General features: G+C 39.8%; 2 protein-coding genes across 2 annotated transcripts in view; one reads left to right on the top strand and one right to left on the bottom strand.

Annotated features, from left to right (window-relative positions):
* Positions 1–594: 594 nt before the first annotated feature.
* On the top strand, positions 595–12,055 carry arhgef33 (Rho guanine nucleotide exchange factor (GEF) 33; the record flags this gene model as incomplete). The annotated part of the gene is given in 13 exon segments (XM_079689969.1): positions 595–613; positions 1,078–1,204; positions 1,998–2,130; positions 5,399–5,506; positions 5,822–5,914; positions 6,332–6,480; positions 6,591–6,680; positions 6,909–7,081; positions 7,578–8,017; positions 10,356–10,580; positions 11,036–11,074; positions 11,076–11,179; positions 11,593–12,055. Coding segments are annotated over 13 exon segments (1,827 nt in total). The 3' UTR covers positions 11,720–12,055.
* A 1,373-nt stretch (positions 12,056–13,428) lies between these two features.
* LOC307043204 (mitogen-activated protein kinase kinase kinase kinase 3-like) overlaps positions 13,429–19,530 on the bottom strand; it is a 99,101-nt gene continuing 92,999 nt past the window's right edge. The window contains exons 10-11 of the mRNA XM_079687515.1: positions 19,415–19,470; positions 13,429–17,563 (exon numbers count right to left, since the gene is read on the bottom strand). Of these exons, the coding sequence (XP_079543641.1) occupies positions 17,476–17,563; positions 19,415–19,470 (144 nt within the window). The 3' untranslated portion in view covers positions 13,429–17,475. The remainder of the gene's footprint in view (positions 17,564–19,414; positions 19,471–19,530) is intronic.

Below are 19,530 nucleotides of genomic sequence, written 5' to 3'. Positions count from 1 at the left end.
GTTAATACAACTAATAATATCACATCCCTTATATCATCACCAGAACCACCAAGAGTCACCACTACTTATACACACACACGTCTGTTGACTAATACTGCAAACAGAATACATGCCCTTTCATAATTCAGCATTTCGGGAAACACTTACAGTAATGCCTATAGTCAGAATAAAAGATCAATATTACATGCGGGCGATCCAGGCACTCCAAAATGATCAAGTGACCACAATTAAAGAAACATTTAAAACCCTTATCATCATTAAAATACCAACATCTTTCACTCACTCATTGTTTTAAGCCGTGACAATGACACACCGTTGTCTACACTTGTCGATACACTCTCGCATATTGTTCAAAACACTTTATGTTTTGTTCAGTTTAAGGCTAGCATAGGCGGATTTTGCGGGGGGCAGGGGGGGGGGGGGCTTTGACCTATATAATATATATATATATATAATACAAATATTTCGTATATCAATATTTTAATAAGGTAGGATACTGGTTAATAATATTGTAGCGTGTTCAAGTAACCAAGGGATACAGTAGTTATCAAATAAGTATAAGATATGCACAGTTATGTGCTCCCCCCAACGCAAATGTCAAACTCCGCTAGCTGTATCCCCTTGTTTCCAACCGTTATGCTAAGCTAAGCTAACTGTTGAAAAGGCATATTTCCTAGAAGGTCTTTACATTAGATTATAGGATATTTAAGACTGTAACTGATGCAAGCAGAATCATAGTTTTACATGGATCACATTTCAACAACACCAAAACCCCTAAAGAATCCTCTTCATCTGTTTGAAGTCTAATATCCGGGACCGGGAGTAAAACTCAACTTGCTATCTGTCGTTGGCTCGTCTTTGATGCCAATTGTTGCGTGATAGTGAGCTTCATCACCACTAGTTTACGACAAAAAAACAAGAGGAGCTAACCAGTTTAATTTAAACGTTATGACTTATATATCTACCTCAACATAGTTTAAACTCTAAGTGTGTTTCTGTGTTTCTGTGTGTGTGTGTGTGTGTGTGTGTGTGTGTGTGTGTGTGTGTGTGTGTGTGTGTGTGTGTGTGTGTGTATAGACAAGAGACAGAGAGTGGCTCTGGAGCTGCTGGAGTCCGAGAGAGTGTATGTGTCCCACCTGTCTCTGTTGTTGAAGGCCAACATCTCCTTCAATGGATCAGAAGCTCCCACCTCCAAAGACAAACGGTAAGCCTTAAAACACGAACACTACTGAACCCAGTTTGAAAAAAAAGCCTAAAAATCTTAATTGGAAATCAAAAACATACTTTATTGAACTGAACCAATAATGGATAAGGAAGTAAATGGCCACTTTTTCTCAGTATATAACATTTGTATGAACATTTGTATGAACATTTAGAACGTCCACACACAACCTTTGGAAACCCAGATTGAACCAGACAACGCTGACCTTTAACCTCCAGCCTTAAACTCAATAAAAATGACACAAACAGATCAACACCGAGATCTGATTTCAGAGGGCATAACAGGAAATAGACTAATTAAATAAAACCAGGTTAAAGCACCAGAGACAGAGAGGATACTATTTTAAAAAGACTACACCACGCAGCTCTCTAATGTAATCACTGCACAGCACACGTGTACTCAATGAGAAGCTACATGCTAAACTGGGTCGAAAGGTACTTGTAAATGATTGCATTTTTTTAAATCTGATATAGTCTGCTGCCATATGTCCGTCACATAAGATGGCCTAATAATTGTCAGAAAGTTAAAGTAAATTAGATGACCGTACAACTTTGAAGGATGTTTACAATTGTTAACTACATGCACAATGTTATTTAGATAGAAAATAAAATAGTGCTTTCTTTAATGAGGGTTTTTTTCTCTCCAATTTTCCAGCTTTTTGGAATGTTTCCATGTTGGTTTCTTGGTTTCATGTTGGCTCCTTTTCTAAGCAGCAAAGAAAGGATTCTCTAGAACTCATGTCTTCCATGTCTTCTCTCCTTCTCGCTGTCTTTAGTCCGTTTCCCAGCACGTTGAGGTTTCTGATCCAGCAGCACCTTGAGCTTCTTCATACTCTGCAGGAACGTGTGCTAAAGTGCCAGTGGCAAGGGATCATGGGGGATGTGTTCATGAGGCTCACCAGCAAAGAGGTAAACCACAAACTCAAGTATGTACACTTTGCATTTTACTGTATGGATTTGACTGTTGTGAGGTCAAAATGCAAGACCATAAAGAGCCTTGTGTGAGCTTTGGCTGATGCAACAGTGTCTGTTTACGGGCTCTTTGGTGTGCTGTAAGGGAAATGGTATGCTTACAGAAGCATTTCCACCCTTTGTTCAAGATTCAAGGCTTTTATTTTCATTTGTACATAGCCACAGTGTAGATATATCATTGAAAATCTTAGGTCACAGGCTCCTCCAACAGTGCAACACAATGAAACAGATAACATAGTTAAAATAGGGCAAGTAAATACAAATAACAGGATACATTTGACCTACAAAACCTGACCTGTCTTGAATCAAAACCACCTATCAACTTGTAACCACCCTGCAAATGAATTACTTCATAATATTTCATTTGTTTTGTATTATTTTGGCCACTGTAGACAAGTGGTATTATTCAATTCAACACAACCTTATTTCTAAAACAACAGCCTCCACAATGAACATAGAGTTGAATCAGCACTTTGTTGTCTGACACAGTGTCAATAACAACTCAACATGGAAATCTCTAGAAATGTTTATATCTGTGTATATTTAAAAAACCATAGAACACAAATAATGTCAACTTTTCTGGCTTGTAAATCAGAACTTGACATTCAGAAGCCACAGCGCCGTCCCAGGCTATTTACTGTGGACGGGTCAAAAGGTTTGGTCTTATGACCGGCTGTGTATAATGAATCTGAATAATTTGGCAGCCATGACGGACTGAAAGAGAAATGTCAAATTCCAGCGAGGCCATGATGGGAGCAGGGATACAGCTGTGGTTCAAAGACAACATGATTCTTATTATCAGTGTACAATATAATTAATGTCTGAAAAGGAGCCTGCTTCTTAGCTTAAGAACTTTACAAAATGTTTAATTAGATTAGGAAGGTGCTAATGGCAAAAACCAAACGCAACTGCAAACCAGAAGCAGATACTGGAGCTAATGAGTCTATTCTATTAAGGTCAATGTGTTGAGTCTGTGTTTCACTTTTCACTGGTTATCGTGTAAACACCGCCTTATGAATGAGAGGAAACGAGGTAATTGGAAGGAACACCTTTCTATTTAGAACAAATAAAGGCAGCCTGAGAGCTTTAGGAAGGAAATGGATTAAAAAACAATTTGGGAATCCTCTAATTAAAAGTTTTTACAGTTTTTTGTACCTTCATTGTTTCTAAAAGGACCTCAAACTGTTAATGTACAGGACTGTCTCAGAAAATTAGAATATTGTGATAAAGTTCTTTATTTTCTGTAATGCAATTAAAAAAACAAAAATGTCATACATTCTGGATTCATTACAAATCAACTGAAATATTGCAAGCCTTTTATTATTTTAATATTGCTGATTATGGCATACAGCTTAAGAAAACTCAAATATCCTATCTCTAAATATTAGAATATCATGAAAAAGTATACTAGTAGGGTGTTCAACGAATCACTTGAATCGTCTAATTAACTCGAAACACCTGCAAGGGTTTCCTGAGCCTTGAAAAACACTCAGCTTGGTTCAGTAAACTAAATCACAAGTATGGGGAAGACTGCTGATCTGACTGCTGTCCAGAGGACCGTCATTGACACCCTCCATCAGGAGGGTAAGACACAAAAAGAAATTTCTCAAAGAGCAAGCTGTTCACAGAGTGCAGTTTCAAAGCACATCCACAAAAAGTCTGTTGGAAGGGGGAAATGTGGCAGGAAACGCTGCACAACCAAGAGAGATGACCGCAGCCTTAACAGCATTGTGAAGAAGAGTCGCTTCCAGAATTTGGGGGAGCTTCAAAGACAGTGGACTGAAGCTGGAGTCCAGGTATCAAAAGTCACTGTTCACAGACGTGTCCGGGAAATGGGCTACAATAGCCGTATTCCCATGGTCAAGCCACTTCTGAACTCAAGACAACGGAAGAGGCGTCTGACTTGGGCTAAGGAAAAGAAGCACTGGACAGTTGCACAGTGGTCCAAAGTCCTCTTTTCAGACGAAAGCAAGTTTTGTATTTCATTTGGAAGTCAAGGCGCCAGAGTCTGGAGAAAGGCTGAAGAGGAGCAAAATCCAAGTTGCTTGAAATCCAGTGTGAAGTTCCCACAGTCAGCGATGGTTTGGGGAGCCATGTCAGCTGCTGGTGTTGGTCCACTGTGTTTCATCAAGCCCAGAGTAAATGCAGCTGTGTACCAAGAGATTTTAGAGCACTACATGCTTCCGTCTGCTGAAAAGCTCTATGGAGATGAGGAATTCATTTTCCAGCATGATCTGGCACCTGCCCACAGTGCCAAAACCACCAGTAACTGGTGTACTGACCATGGCATTACTGTCCTCGATTGGCCTGCAAATTCCCCTGACCTGAACCCCATAGAGAATATGTGGGGTATTGTGAAGAAGAAGCTGAAAGACACCAGACCCAACAATGCTAATGAGCTAAAGGCCGCTATTGAAGCATCCTGGGCATCCATAACACCTCAGCAATGCCACAGGCTGATTGCCTCCATGCCACGCCGCATTGATGCAGTAATCCGTGCAAAAGGATTCCCAACCAAGTACTGAGTGCATTAATGGACATTTTCAAATGTTTGATTGTGTTTTGCTGTTATAAATCTTTTTTTTTTACTTGGTCTGAGGAACTATTCTAATTTTTTGAGATAGGATTTTTGAGTTTTCTTAAGCTGTATGCCATAATCAGCAATATTAAAATAATAAAAGGCTTGCAATATTTCAGTTGATTTGTAATGAATCCAGAATGTATGACATTTTTGTTTTTTTAATTGCATTACAGAAAATAAAGAACTTTATCACAATATTCTAATTTTCTGAGACAGTCCTGTACATTATCAATAATTACTTAAATTTTTGTATTTATTTGACATTTTTAATTTGAAAGGTATTTATTTATAATGGTTTATTTTGTTCTGTTGTATGGACTTAAAATTAAATATATGCGAGAAATATTGCTAAAACATATCTTATCTAGCCAATAAACAGAGGGTTGTAATTTGAAATACATTAAAAATTTGTATTGATTTAACTACAAGTATCTCCCATTGACATTCAATCTATTTTACAAGGGATTCCTGGCAGTGAATTACATAAAACAATGACATTAGCTTTCAGTGAAAAGGCCTGCAATAAGTCATGATTAACGTGGACAACAGCTGGAAGCTAATGATGGAAAATGAGTGTGGATTGTGCATGAATACAAGCTACATTATTTCTCTCTCCCCTTACAGAGTGATTTCCTGGACTTCTACTTGTCCTACCTGAAGGAGCTCCCAGACTGCGTGACGGTCGTCAACATGCTCGCCTCCAGCTCCATGAAAACCTCTGCCTTCCTGGAGGTAACACGAATTAAAATCAGTATAGGAAGTGCAGTAATGTGAAAGGACCAGGCAGGGCATGATACTGTAAAGCGTAAGAGAATTAATTAATATGCAGAGAGCATAAGAAATGTATAAAACGTATCCCATGACAGTACGGGAAGTTCAGAATTTGTTAACTACAGTAAAACATCTAGTTGGCCGAACTCTGTTAGTGTGCAAGGACCACAGAAACAGCTTAATTAAGTCTCTCTGGTCATACATACTGCATTGGTTTTGTCTTTCCATCCTGATTGGTTGACTCTTCTGCTCTGATTGGTCGCACGGTGCGTTCAGAGTGAAATAATGGGGGATGAAACCAGGCCCTCGCTGCACACTCTGCTCCTCCAGCCGGTTCAGAGGATCCCTGAGTATCTGCTGCTGCTGCAGGTGAGATCAACACACTCAAACTTCATCTGACACAAAGCATATATGTAGTAAGGCGATTTAAATAGGAGACATTCGTAAAGAATGACCATCTTCTCTCTGCAATATCAAACATTTTAATATAACTAAATTACCATAACATTACAATAGCTCATTCATTAAGTGCAGGGTTACACATAGCCACCCAATTCAGAGAGTACAAATCTGAATTTGAAAAAGGAACAACCACAAACAATATAAATTAAAATTAAGATAAATAAACAAACATTAAAGAGCGGCGACAGAACAAAATATATAATGTATAATTAATAAAATGTTCATTTATGGTAATGAGTATGAAGACAGCATCTGCGGAACATAAATTGAATATGTGTGTGTGTGTGTGTGTGTGTGTGTGTGTGTGTGTGTGTGTGTGTGTAGGGGTTGTTGAGGCAGACCACAGCAGACCACCCAGACTACTACCTGCTGCTGGTGTGCATCCAGCAGTTCAGGTCCTTCACGACCCAGTACCACCACCTGCTGCAGCACAACCAGGAGCTGCTGCTGCTCAACCGCAAGGAGGTCAAGAGGTCAGGATAGCCGCTCTACAGAACAAACAACATGACACGCATGCTTCAGAAGACAAACACAGCCTACTCTTACTGTTAGTACCTTAAAAATAAGGTGTTCTGTGCTGCAGGTCTACCATGAAACATCTGTTAAAGACAGTGGAAAGTGGGATTCAAGCTAACAACATTGGCTCACCGTACCCTTGCAACAGTGCCACGTTGTGAGTATTTTTGTTATTATTTATTTGGTAGTGGGCTAACTACTCATTTGTTGCCAGGCAGGTAACATACAGTAGGTTTATCAGAGCTTTCTGCTGTCTGGAAACAGGGTGGATTAAGCTGTATTTGGCTCTTTTCTGCTGTAACAATGTACATTTCCCCTCTGTGGGACTAATAAAGGTATTCTGATTCTGATGACTCCTCTTATATGAATCGTCTATCCCTCACAGAGAACACGCCAACCAGGTGAAGCGGAGCAAGCAGCGTCTCCTGGATCAGATCCAGTCTCATCGTTTCCAGGAATGGGAGCCGGATCGTGAAACTCATTGTTACGACACAGAGTGGCCCTCGCAGCTCACATACTTCAACCCCGAGCTGGACTCACAGAGCCACAAACCAACAGGTCTGTGGTCTCAGAAGCTCTTGAACATAATCTTTATGTGGATTCTGATTGATTTGACTTAGTTCTGGGCATCAACAGGGTTGTTCGGAGCTTTGTTAGGTTGATCTTGGTATGATTGAAGTGTGTACAATTAAGTGCAAGACTGTCCAAAAGCGTGCCATGTGTACGATCAATTGTGTTTTGACGCTCTGTATGAGGACAGGCTTGTCGCCCAGCCTTCAAATGTCGCCATTTGGGAGACATTCAAATACGTAAACCATCAGACATGTTCAGACAAATCCTAATATTAAGTACTTTGTTTGAACCCTTTTTGAACCCTACTTGGTTTTGAGTCAAAGGCACAGACCTTGATGTCTTGTGTCAATGAAACACGAAGCAATTTGGTACCCCTTTAATCTGCCCCATGTCAGATCAGGGGCACACAACACAACACAATTGTTCAAATCAGGGGCATTTGACCCGTTAGCCAATCAGTGAACCATTGTCTGGCTTTCAGGTCTTGGCAGTATCCCTGAGAGTGAGGGGGGGTCCTGTCAGCACCGCCTCCCCTCCAGACCTGCAGAGCTCCATCAGGCTGTACCAGGCTCCGCTCTGGCCGACGCCCTCGGGGAGTTCCTCCTGCCTCCAGACCCCCCGGGGATGGAGAGACTCTACGAGGAGGACAGACTTCACGATGTCTCCATGTTCGACCGCTGCTCCTCCGGCTCTTCGGATTCCTCCATCGACATCGCCTTCGTGAAGTGCCCCAAAGGCCCCTCTGCTTCACATCACGCAATGGCGGCAAACGTGTCCACAACTAGGGATGTCTTTGGAAACGGGGGGAGCCATGGGAACGGTTATAAGCTTCTGAACCGAGGATGCGTTTCTCCAGATGAAGCTGTGATGATGCATCGCAATATGCACCGCCCCCTGCAGGCCAACCAGCGGAAGAGCAAGGTGAGATTCAAGATTACAAAATATTCAAAGGTTTTATTTTCATATGCACAAAGCTACAGTGTAGAAATGACAATGCACATATTCTGACCTGAGCTCCTCTAACAATGCAACATATACAATAAAGTACAAGAATACAAAATAAAAAGTAGTGTGAAAAGTACATACATGTCAATAGAATATGGGATATGTACAAGAACAGAATATGAAATTAAATAATGTTAATTAAGACAAAATTACATACGGTTTATTGAGCAGTTTATTCCACTGTACAGTATTTAATTTGACATTCTGTCATCTTTTTCTATTTGTAATAATTATAGTTTATTTCTGCATTTTTAATGGCACCGATGTGTCCCTACTTTACTTTTATTTAACACATTTATTTTGGAAATAAGTTAATAATAATAATAATAATTACAGTGGGGCAAAAAAGTATTTAGTCAGCCACCAATTGTGCAAGTTCTCCCACTTAAAAAGATGAGAGGCCTGTAATTTTCATCCTAGGTATACCTCAACTATGAGACAAAATGAGAAAAAAAAAAAAAAAAAAAATCCAGAAAATCACATGGTCTGACTTTTAAATAATTTATTTGGTCAATAACAAAAGTTCATCTCAATACTTTGTTATATACCCTTTTTTGGCAATGAAGATAGAGGTCAAACGTTTTCTTTAAGTCTTCACAAGGTTTTCACACATGTTGCTGGTATTTTGGCCCATTCCTCCATGCAGATCTCCTCTAGAGCAGTGATGTTTTGGGGCTGTCGCTGGGCAACACGGACTTTCAACTCCCTCCAAAGATTTTCTATGGGTTTGAGATCTGGAGATTGGCTAGGCCACGGCTTAAGCAGGGGGGGACACGTCTGGCACGGCAGGATTTGAGTCCCTGGCGGCGTAGTGTGTTACTGATGGTAGCCTTTGTTACTTTGGTCCCAGTTTTCTGCAGGTCATTGACTAGGTCCCCCCGTGTGGTTCTGGGATTTTTGCTCACCGTTCTTGTGATCATTTTGACCCCACGGGGTGAGATCTTGCGTGGAGCCCCAGATCGAGGGAGAGTATCAGTGGTCTTGTATATCTTCCATTTTCTAATAATTGCTCCCACAGTTGATTTCTTCACACCAAGCTGCTTACCTATTGCAGATTCCGTCTTCCCAGCCTTGTGCAGGTCTACAATTGTGTTTCTGGTGTCCTTTGACAGCTCGTTGGTCTTGGCCATAGTGGAGTTTGGAGTGTGTTAACTGTGTTCCGTTATTCTCGCGTCCAGGAGAGAAGCTTTAAAAAAGGAGACTAATTGAGTCTCTGAGAAGGTTCAAATGGGTAATGTTTGAACCTAGGCGAGTTAATGTTACAAGCAGAATATTGTTCAGTCCGAAAAACAGCTATGTTCTGGCTCTCGTGGGCGAAGGAAAGAACGAGAACCACTTTTTCATCTGAGATATTCTCTGCTGGCTCCACCCTGTGGGCCGGCTGGCGCTGCTGGGAGCCGGCCCTCCACGTCTTTCATGTCCGTTGTTGCGTTAAACAGAGGATTTCGACATTTTACATGCATTGCTTACTTCCACATGCCTTTTCTCCTCCTTTTCTCTTTCATAACTTTATATGTAACACATGTTAACGGCGTCAATAGCCACTTTAATGATACTAATGGACGGTAGTCCCGGATGTTTTCATGAAGGATTTTCAGAATAAAAGCTTGGTATTGAGAACTTCCGTTTTTTTCCAGAATAAAATAGCATTTAAACTGACGGTATGTTCTAACTAAATTATGCCATAAAACATTGATTTTAATATCTAACAAGTGTGACTGTTTGAGGTTGTGGACAGGTGTCTTTTATACTGATAACGAGTTCAAACAGGTGCCATTAATACAGTTAACAAGTGGAGGACAGAGGAGGCTCTTAAAGAAGAAGTTACAGGTCTGTGAGAGCCAGAAATCTTGTTTGTTTGTAGGTGACCAAATACGTATCTTCCACCATAATTTGCAAATAAAATCAGACTGTGATATTCTGGATTTTTTTTTCTCATTTTGTCTCTCATAGTTGAGGTATACCTAGGATGAAAATGACAGGCCTCTCATCTTTTTAAGTGGGAGAACTTGCACAATTGGTGGCTGACTAAATACTTTTTTGCCCCACTGTATATAGAAATGCTGTCTAATCTTCTTTATTTCTATTTCTTTTTAAAATACTTGTTCACTGTTCATACTTTAATATTTTTACATATTTTAATTATGTTCCTCATTTGTTATTGTGATTTTTTGTCATACATGAAAGGTGCTATATAAATAAAGTTTATTATTATTATTATTATTATTAAATGTGTGAATCCTCTGCTGTGTAGTCGCTGAACGGCCTGCAGATGGACTCCACAGTGGGGGGTCTGGACGGAGCCCCTCTCTCAGACCACATCCAGAGGCTGGGGCTGGGCAGCCACGCTAAGCTGGAGCGTCAGGGCAGTAAAGGCAACAGAGGAGGTCCCCCCCCGTCCCGTAAGGTCCACATTCCCCCGGTGACCAGAGCGGACCCCGAGAAACAGAGCGAGGACCTTCATGGGCTGCTCAGCATGGTGGGATTACAAAACAAATTCAACAACTCAGTATATCTTGAAAGGTTGTCTGTAAGGTTAGGGTTAGCGTATTTATATTGCATACTTCTATTCAAAGTGCTTTACATAAGCTGTGTAACATGATTACACATGTAGTAAATTAAAAACAAGACAATACTTTAAACGTCACCTATTATGCAAAACCCCCTTTTCCATGTCTCTTCTACATCAACATGTGTCCCCTCTGTGGAAAGAGATTCTGAAAGTTTCAGGAACAAAGATTCTCTCTCTTTTTGTCCTGATCCATTTATATAAAAACCTGTCTGAAAATGAGCTGATCAGATTTTGGCCACTTTATGATGTCATAACGATTTGTTGGCTTGTGTAACCATTAGCCAATCAGCAACCAAGGAAACATATGAATGATATCAAATGTAAACAAATCAAATATTTAATATTGTTTCCATCTGCACCAGGACTCCGGTTTCCAATCATGGGGGGACGAGTCAAAGTGGAGAGGGGGGGGCGGAGGAGAACCATCACACCCCTTTCAGTGAGAGGAGCAGGAAGCAGGAGAAAGGAGGCTTCAGGAGCTCCTTCAAGAAGCTATTCAAGAAGAAGTAAGAAGGATAGATAGATAGATAGATAGATAGATAGATAGATAGATAGATAGATAGATAGGTAGATAGGTAGGTAGGTAGATAGGTAGGTAGGTAGATAGATAGATAGATAGATAGATAGGTAGATAGATAGATGGAAAAAAACAAGGCAATAAGAGAAATTAAGACACTAGAAATAAACAGTCCAAAATATTTCTGAAATAGAAATAAAATGGCATTAAAAAGTGAAAAAAATATATATATAAATGTGGAAATACAAATGTCAGTAACAAATATAACGCAGGATATTATTGTGCAAGAACAAAAATATGCACATATATAGTACCGATTTTGAATGATGTTGCAAAAACTAAGAACATGCAAACTCTGCAAGGGAAGAATCAAAATGACCTCTGAATGTTTCTCTCTATCAGGAGCAGTGATGAGAAGAAGGATAAGAGCGGGGAGAAAACACAAGAAAACCAGAACAGTGAACATGAAGCTCCGGGGAAAAACCCCAAGCTGGTGCATCTGGAGATAAACCGAGGCACAGCTGTATGAAGACTCTCTCACACGTGATCAAATGTTAAGCTTGATTCATGATTGTGTCTGAAGAGATACAATATGAGGTTGTTTTACATTAACAACTGGTTTAAGCCATTTAGCTAAGCTACTTTTAATTTCATTATTTCAAATATAAATGTAACACCCCTACCCCTGGCCTTCAGAGAGAAAGCACTTGACATTATTTAAAAAGAAAAACTATTCAGCATAGACGGTGGATTTCTGTTTTATGTTGTCAATCGTGATAATAGTAACAGTACCCTCACCAAAAGGTTAGAGTGGCTTGATTATATTTGTTTTAAACATTTAATATTAAACTAATTACATGCATAATCACATGTGCGTGTTCATCTTATTCTATTTCTCTTCAGCTGTACTCAAGGGTAAAAAGCCAAGAAAGAAATACCTGTATAGAAAAGTGTTCTCCTTAAAGGGCCCATGTCATGCCGGTTATTACCCGCCCCCTTGTGTGTCATGAAGGTTTTTATGCATGCAAACGGTCTGCAGAGTCACAAAGCCTCAAAGTACACCCTGTAGCGAGTAAAACTCTAACACAGAGAAGACCTGTCTATGCTGCCCCGGACGCCTCGATTGGCCCTCACTTGTTATACATAGATTTAGCTAGTTCTGGAATCAGTTGTTATAAAGTTCACTAAATTGATTGTCGGTGTGTTACCTGAACTTGTCACTTACAAAACATTAAATTATTTTTAACATCATATTTTTTTAACTCACATTCAGCAGGCTGCAGAAGTAGAGCCGTTTGGTTCTTGTTAGAAATGCAATCACCTGCAAGCAAGAACCTGTCAGCTCAAATAAAAATAAAAAGGGTTTACGCATAATGTTGAGAACCACTTGTCCAGGTAAAACTACTTCAACAATCAACTAAATATATAAAAGGCGAAAGTCTAATTTGCTCCAGTTGCATCCAAACCCCAAATATGTATTATAAAGCCTCAAATAAGTGTCTATAAAAAATGTCTTGCATGCAACGCAGGATAATATGAATTCAATCAGGAGAGACGGTTTTGATGTAAGAATACATATTTATTGCCAAGAATACACAAATGAATGTAATGGTGATTTTGGCGATTAGGCCCCGTTGTGCAGGAAGTATCATTCGGGAGGGGAGAACCGATCCGATGAAACCCCTCTGGGTCTAGAGACACTGGTGGTGGTGAATGGATAGTTGGGTTCGTTCTCTGGATTCAGAGGGACAGGAGGTGAGAAGGGGTGGAGGAGGGTTGCGTCGAGTCACCTGAAATGACAGCTGTCAGAGGGGAGAGCAGATTCAAAAGGGTTAGCAGAGCGCTATGATAGGCTTGTGAGAATAGAGCGAAGTGATTGGTTAAGCTGGGGAGTGACGCCCCCGATCCCTTATTGAGAGGAGAGAGAGTAGTAACATAGAAATAGTAAATTAATGAGTAAACACGGTCTTCCTGGAGGAATTTGCGCTGAGCTTCATTTGGATATTGATTCTTTGTCATGTTGTGTTGAAATAAATCACATTTTAGGCTTGAAATAAAATCATCCACTTCCAGCTTCTGGGCAAGTGCTCATGTCTTTTTTTCGTTTTTAAGCAAATGTGTTACTTATATAGGATTAGTTAGACTAAATATAAGATCTTACCATAACCAAATATCATACTTTTTCCGCTCCGACACGTCAAATGTCTTAAACTTTAAATCACCACAAGACACCAAATGTTTCGAGTTCCTTCTTTTTAATGTGTTAACCTGCCATCTCATAAATCTGTTACACTTCTGAAACAAAATATAGGCAATTATACAGTATGTAAAACAAACCCATTTTATTTTACACTATATACATTTCATAACGTGTGCATTGCATTATGAAAACAAAAGACAAAGGTGATGAAAAAGCGACAGAACAAAGTGTTTTGACTTATAAAGGGAGGAGACCTGGGATCAAACTGCTCGTTAAAAAATAACTCAACGGGGTTCACTTCAATATTCAGAAGAGGGTTACCAGTAAATGACCTTAACGCCAATTTACTTTGCTCATATCTGGTGTCTAAAGCAATCCCTTTGAATTATTTTCCCACTTGATTTGATCTACTAGAGGTCATAAAACACAAATGGACTCTCTGCCATGTTGGCACCTGCTTCAGGGGATTATAGATAAGCTCTATGACAGCAGAAATTAGTCATTAAAACCCGACAGAAACACACTTAGTTATTCTGCAAAAGAGACAGTTTTCCCTCAATTAAAAACGTATGAACCCGACAGAAAACAAATGGTACAGATTTAAGAATTTCTTACATGTTTTTAAATTAATTCAAAAGTACATTTTCCACGAGTTAAGATGTGCAGCTGTGATACGGGATGAGTTTGTTTTGGGATTGAATTATGACAATTAAAAACAAATCAATTTAGGATCAAAAGAAAATCTTAAAAAAACAACTTGAAGTCCTTTTCAGGAGAATCTGTCATTCACTTTGTCTTCGTGTGTTTTAAGTAACTTGCATCTATAGTAACTTGTATTGATTCCTCTAAATCGGACCGTTTACATGCGTCAACTGAGAGGACAAAGACGGTTTAACAACAGTCTCAGAGAACATGTTCAACGCTAACCGTTTACGCTGTTGATGGTTGTCTTTCAAATCAAATTGTAAATCTACGACATACCACGAGACCTAAAGAATGTTATTTTCTCTCCAAAAAACAAGATGAATATGACGAAGCAAGTCAAATATCTAATTGAATGAATTAGGCTTTAATAGGAAATGGGATTAAATATGCTTAAGTGGTTGACTATGTCAATTTGAGGCTATTTAGTAGACTTGGCATCTTTTTGACACTGAATGAACAAATCCATAGGAACATATCTTTGTCAAATAACCTGGTTGTGTGAATAGAACTTGGTTACAGCTCTGAAACCTTCACTATGACACTTCTGTATTAACGGTTGTTGGCTAGACACACATGGTTTAGCATCAAGTCGCTCATCTGGGGAAGTGGTTCACTTTCTTACTCTAAAAGTGAATCGACCCCAGACCAGCTGTGACATTTTTCTATGACCTATTAAGGAAATTCCCATTTTAAACTTACTACATGGCAATAGTGTGCCTTTTCATATCTCCGACACCAATTTCTCAATTCAACTCTCTGTGGGTTTTTTATAAAAGAAAAGGTGTGCACAGACAATTCAAAAGTACCCAAATCATTTAAACCCTCGCAGTGGATTCAAGCTCTCAACACTTCACTAAACTACCGGTCTATTTGCTTCTGTTACATCACAACAACAGTGTAGTAAAGTATCAAGGAGCGTGAATCCAGTGAGATGATCTGTGTTACATAGTGTGTGGGGACGTCCTGTCACTGAATGCTTAGAGGAAGGACATGCTGCCATGTTGGTAAAGTGACAGGAACAGATTAGGATGATGACATATCGACTTTCTGAGCCGTGGAAGAAAAAGCTTTTACACTAAGCTGTTACATTATTTTCTTATTGTCCAGCAGCATGACGTAATGTCCCTTTTAAAAACACCGTAGACACATTACGTGACAAATCTATAGAGCTGAAATGCACTTAGACATTAGGTAATCTCCCATTTACTCCACAGCCAGCCTCAATATTTTTAAAACACTTATTGTTCCTTTCAATTCGATGTCATTGCCGTTGTCATGACGTTGAATAATGAAATTGTCGGTCAGATTCTTATAAAATTCTAAATGTCTTGATTGAATTCAAAGACATTACTGTGACATGGTGGTTATTCTTAAATCAGGTCTCTATCGTCATATTATTGATATTTTATTGTAGTGAATGACCTGATTAAGTTAATTACCATTAACTTGGGAGTCGTTATAAGCTTATATACCTGTGTTTCTACGAAGGAAATCAATAAACCCAAAATGTTTCAGCTCTGTAAGACATCAGGGTTAACATTGATGTCTCAGCTATGTTCCTCTGAAGCTACCTGTAGTGTCACAGCTTGTAGAGACGTAGTGTACGGCCACATGTAGACGCTCCTACACACCACACATCTACATGCATGTAGTGATCTCTTATACAGATGTCGGCCTTTAAAAAAAGTCACAGCAGTGAAGGCCGAGGTTAAAAATACAATCACTTACAGTAAAGAAAAAAATGTGGATTTACACAGAAGTTAAAATCCATTTTGTAACAAGCTAAGCTCTTCCATTTGCTCGCTACAGTAGATGTGTTTTGCCTAAATGTGAAAGTGTCCTATAATCATGTGAAGTGAAATATATAAAACCATTTTGACTATGTTATCGGATTGTTTAAACAGAAAGGCCCACTGTACTTTGAATATGGTGCACCCCACTCTTGAAAAGTCTATTTATGGCAAAAAAAATAAAAAAATGATGTTTCCTTCTGTGTAAATCCAGCTTTTTTAATACATAGGTGCTTCTTTTTTTTTTTTTTAAATTGACCTTGAGCTGAAACACAACTGTCACTTGTTAAAGACCAGATCTGTACATGACGCACTGGTATGTGCATGTTCTATGTCTACACACACACACGGAAACACACACACTGTGCACACACACAAGGGCATATATTAGAATGACATCACATCTGTTTATCAAATACCTTTTTCTCTGTGCAAATGTATAACACCAGTGGTTCGATAAAAAATAGCAAAATAGAAAAAAAAAACGTTCTGATAAAAACCATAAAAAGGGGTGAATGTCGAAAAACAAACTTGAATGAAGAGAATTTGTAACGCCCGTTGCCCTGACGACTGTCGCTATGGTGCAAACGGGTTTCATTGGTGATGCATGCAACATGAAAACGATCATTTCTGTGTCAGCTCGGTTCAACGCTGAGCTCCAGACTATGAGAGTAATATCAGATTACTGAAGCTGTCCACCTGAGGAGACGGCAGGGCTTCCTGACCCTCGTCACATGATCAGGGAACCAGGAAGTGAATCTACTGCTTCATCACTCGCCCACTGTCTCTCCGCTTGTCTCCACAGTTGTACAGAGCAACTATACACACGCCTATCTACATGACCATTAGTGTTCGTCTCTGTCAAAAAAATACTACATTTATATTTACAACAATTAAATAGAGGTCAATTAAGCACTTGTGTGGTGTGTCTGTGACGGATATCAGAATTCAATGCTAGCAGAGTTGGCAAAGCTTTTTATGTTTAGAAACAAATAAAACAGGAAAGCCATCCTGGTTGTTAAAGTTACATCATGCGACAATAAATAAAAGTGTATTTAAAAAAAAAAAAAGGGGGGAAATGAAAGACAGAGGAAAGGACGATGGAGTAGAGAAACGTTTTCTGTGCAAGATGGCTCTTCTGTGAAGCTTAGCGCAAGTAGCAGTAGCAGTAGTAATATGTGTAGTACTAGTAGTAGAAGTAGTGTTGACGTCAGACTTCTGTTTTCCCAGTGTGCAGTATACGGGGAAATGTGGGAAGGATTCTGGGTTTAATTTGCTCGACTAAGGTGCAGTTTCCTCCGATTACCTCAACCCAAACTGACCTCAGATCTGCAGTTTCTAACCCTCGCTCCACAACCCGCTGCCCTACAACACAACTAAAACACATGTAACACTGCGGTGCATTTTAAACATCTGCAACTGGGAACACACATCTGCCCCTGGATCGTCTCCTCTCCAAGGGGACACAGGAGTTTTTTGGGGGGGGGGTAAGCGGTATGGGTGGGGGTCTTTTCCCGGTTGCTCACTCCCTTGTTTGCATTAGTGGAGGGGTGTTTAGAGAGTGTGTTTGTGTGTGTGTTTGTGTGTGTCTCAGTAGCTGTTTTCATGGCCTGCCAGGATGTAGAGGTTGCTGTGGGCTGTCGGGTTGTCTGTGGGCCGGCTCTCCAACACCACCACCCTGCAAAACACACACACACACAGACAGTCAAAAACACAAGCAAACACACACACACACACACACACATAAGATCCAGGTTAGTTTTGAAGGGAAGGGAAGAACACATGAATCAGTCTTTATTCCACCTTTAAACCACAAAAATCACAACAACCCAGCCTGCTTGTGGCAAAAATAAATAAAAGCCTGAGTTAAATGAAGCATTAAGTCGTAATAAAAAACCAGGAGTTATTGCAGAAGTGTGTACTGACAGAAGCAACCCACACAGGATATGGTCCAAGCCTGTGAAAGCCCTGTTATTTAGAAAAAGTCAGCAGAGGGAGATACTCCGTTTACCTTGAGGGAAACTGTGGGAGCTGTTAATACTGTTTTAAGAGGGTCCCAAAGGCTCACACATTCACACATCGTAACTCAAAGAGACTCAGCTGCTTCTTAATGAGGCAATAAAACACCAACATTATCCAGTCGCCATTAAAACAAGCTGCTGGTTTAATATTTAGCGCAGGTTTTAACAATCCTTGACACAGAACTGACGGTATTTACTGTCTTTTTTACAGTTATACCATCAGTCGTATCGTTAGCTTGCAGCATCAGACCAGACAAGGATGATTTTGGTGCTTTGGTTTATTTCCTCATACACACTCTTTCTTTCTTTCTTTCTTTCTCTCACACACTAGTCCCCGCAGAAAGAGACAGGAGGGGGTTTTGAGGTGGTAGGGGGGGGGGCAGCTTCAGTGAGTTTACCTGGGCAGAGTGAGGCCTCTGTCCTGAGCCTCTGGATCTCTATAGTCGTCACGTCTTTAGTGATAAAATATCAGAGAGGATGTTAACAGAGACCTAAAGCCTCATTTACACCGCATGGTAAAACTCTACTCAACTCGTCGGAATGAAATACGTTTTTACTCCGGATAACAACGCCTCCGTTTGGGGACGTGCTGATAAAAGTGCATTATAAATGGAAAATCTGACACATCCGTTTATTATTACTTCAATTGAAAGGTGCAGTGTAAAAGGATTGACCAGTTTAAAAAATGTAAAGTAAGTTTTACCCACTTCACATTTTAAAATCTGGGTTAAGTGAAAGAAATGTTGGTTCCACTTTACACTAAGACTACCCTTATGAAGGATTCATAAAGGGTTTATAATTAGGTTATGAATTAGGTTGTAAGCACTTTATTAACAATTAAGAACCATTTATAAACCAGTTCTAACAGTTTTCATACATCAACACAGGCTCACTATTTGGCAAGATGACTAAGCCTTATAGTGGCTACTTAGCGAGAATCAACTCAGTGAGCAACAGATACCAAGGATGCTGGCTGATGAAGGAGACCAAGTAAGCTAGGTAGCCAATATAAGGCTTAGCAGCACAGATACATGTGGGCTCACTATTTGGCAAGCAACCGGTCCCAGTTGCCCTGTTTATCTCATGTCTTATAAAAGCTTATTAATCATTTATAAAGTGTTCACAACCTAATTAATAATTGAATTACAATCTATTCGTAAACCTTTTATAAGGGTAGTGTTATTGTAAAGTGGTATTGAAATGTTTTCCTGTTTTTAGCAGTATGCTCCGTGACATGCAGCTGACTAATGGTGGTCTGCAGTGTTTAAATGTCACCCTTTATCACCGCCTATGCTCGCTTGGTGCTCTTTTAATTAAGTACCAGGTACCATCGCAAGCGTATAACCGAAGAATATCGCGTTGTGTCGTACCATGCAGTGAAAATGCGGCTTAAGTTTGTGTGATGTTCATGAAGTGAGGAGGTGTGTGTGTGTGTGTGTGTGTGTGTGTGTGTGTGTGTGTGTGTGTGTGTGTGTGTGTGTGTGTGTGTGTGTTGTCTGCAGTCTCACCTGTCTGATCCCAGTAGTCTGAAGATGCGTGTGCTGTCAGAGATCTCCTGGGTGATCTGATGAATACATATGGAAAAGAGACAGAGCGAAAAATAAACAAAAAGGTCAGAGCTATA

This window comes from Notothenia rossii, assembly GCF_949606895.1.
Source record: "Notothenia rossii genome assembly, chromosome: 6".
Lineage (NCBI taxonomy): Eukaryota > Metazoa > Chordata > Actinopteri > Perciformes > Nototheniidae > Notothenia > Notothenia rossii.
The sequence above is the reverse complement of the archived record's forward strand: the minus strand, read 5'-3'. Positions and strand labels throughout refer to the sequence as shown.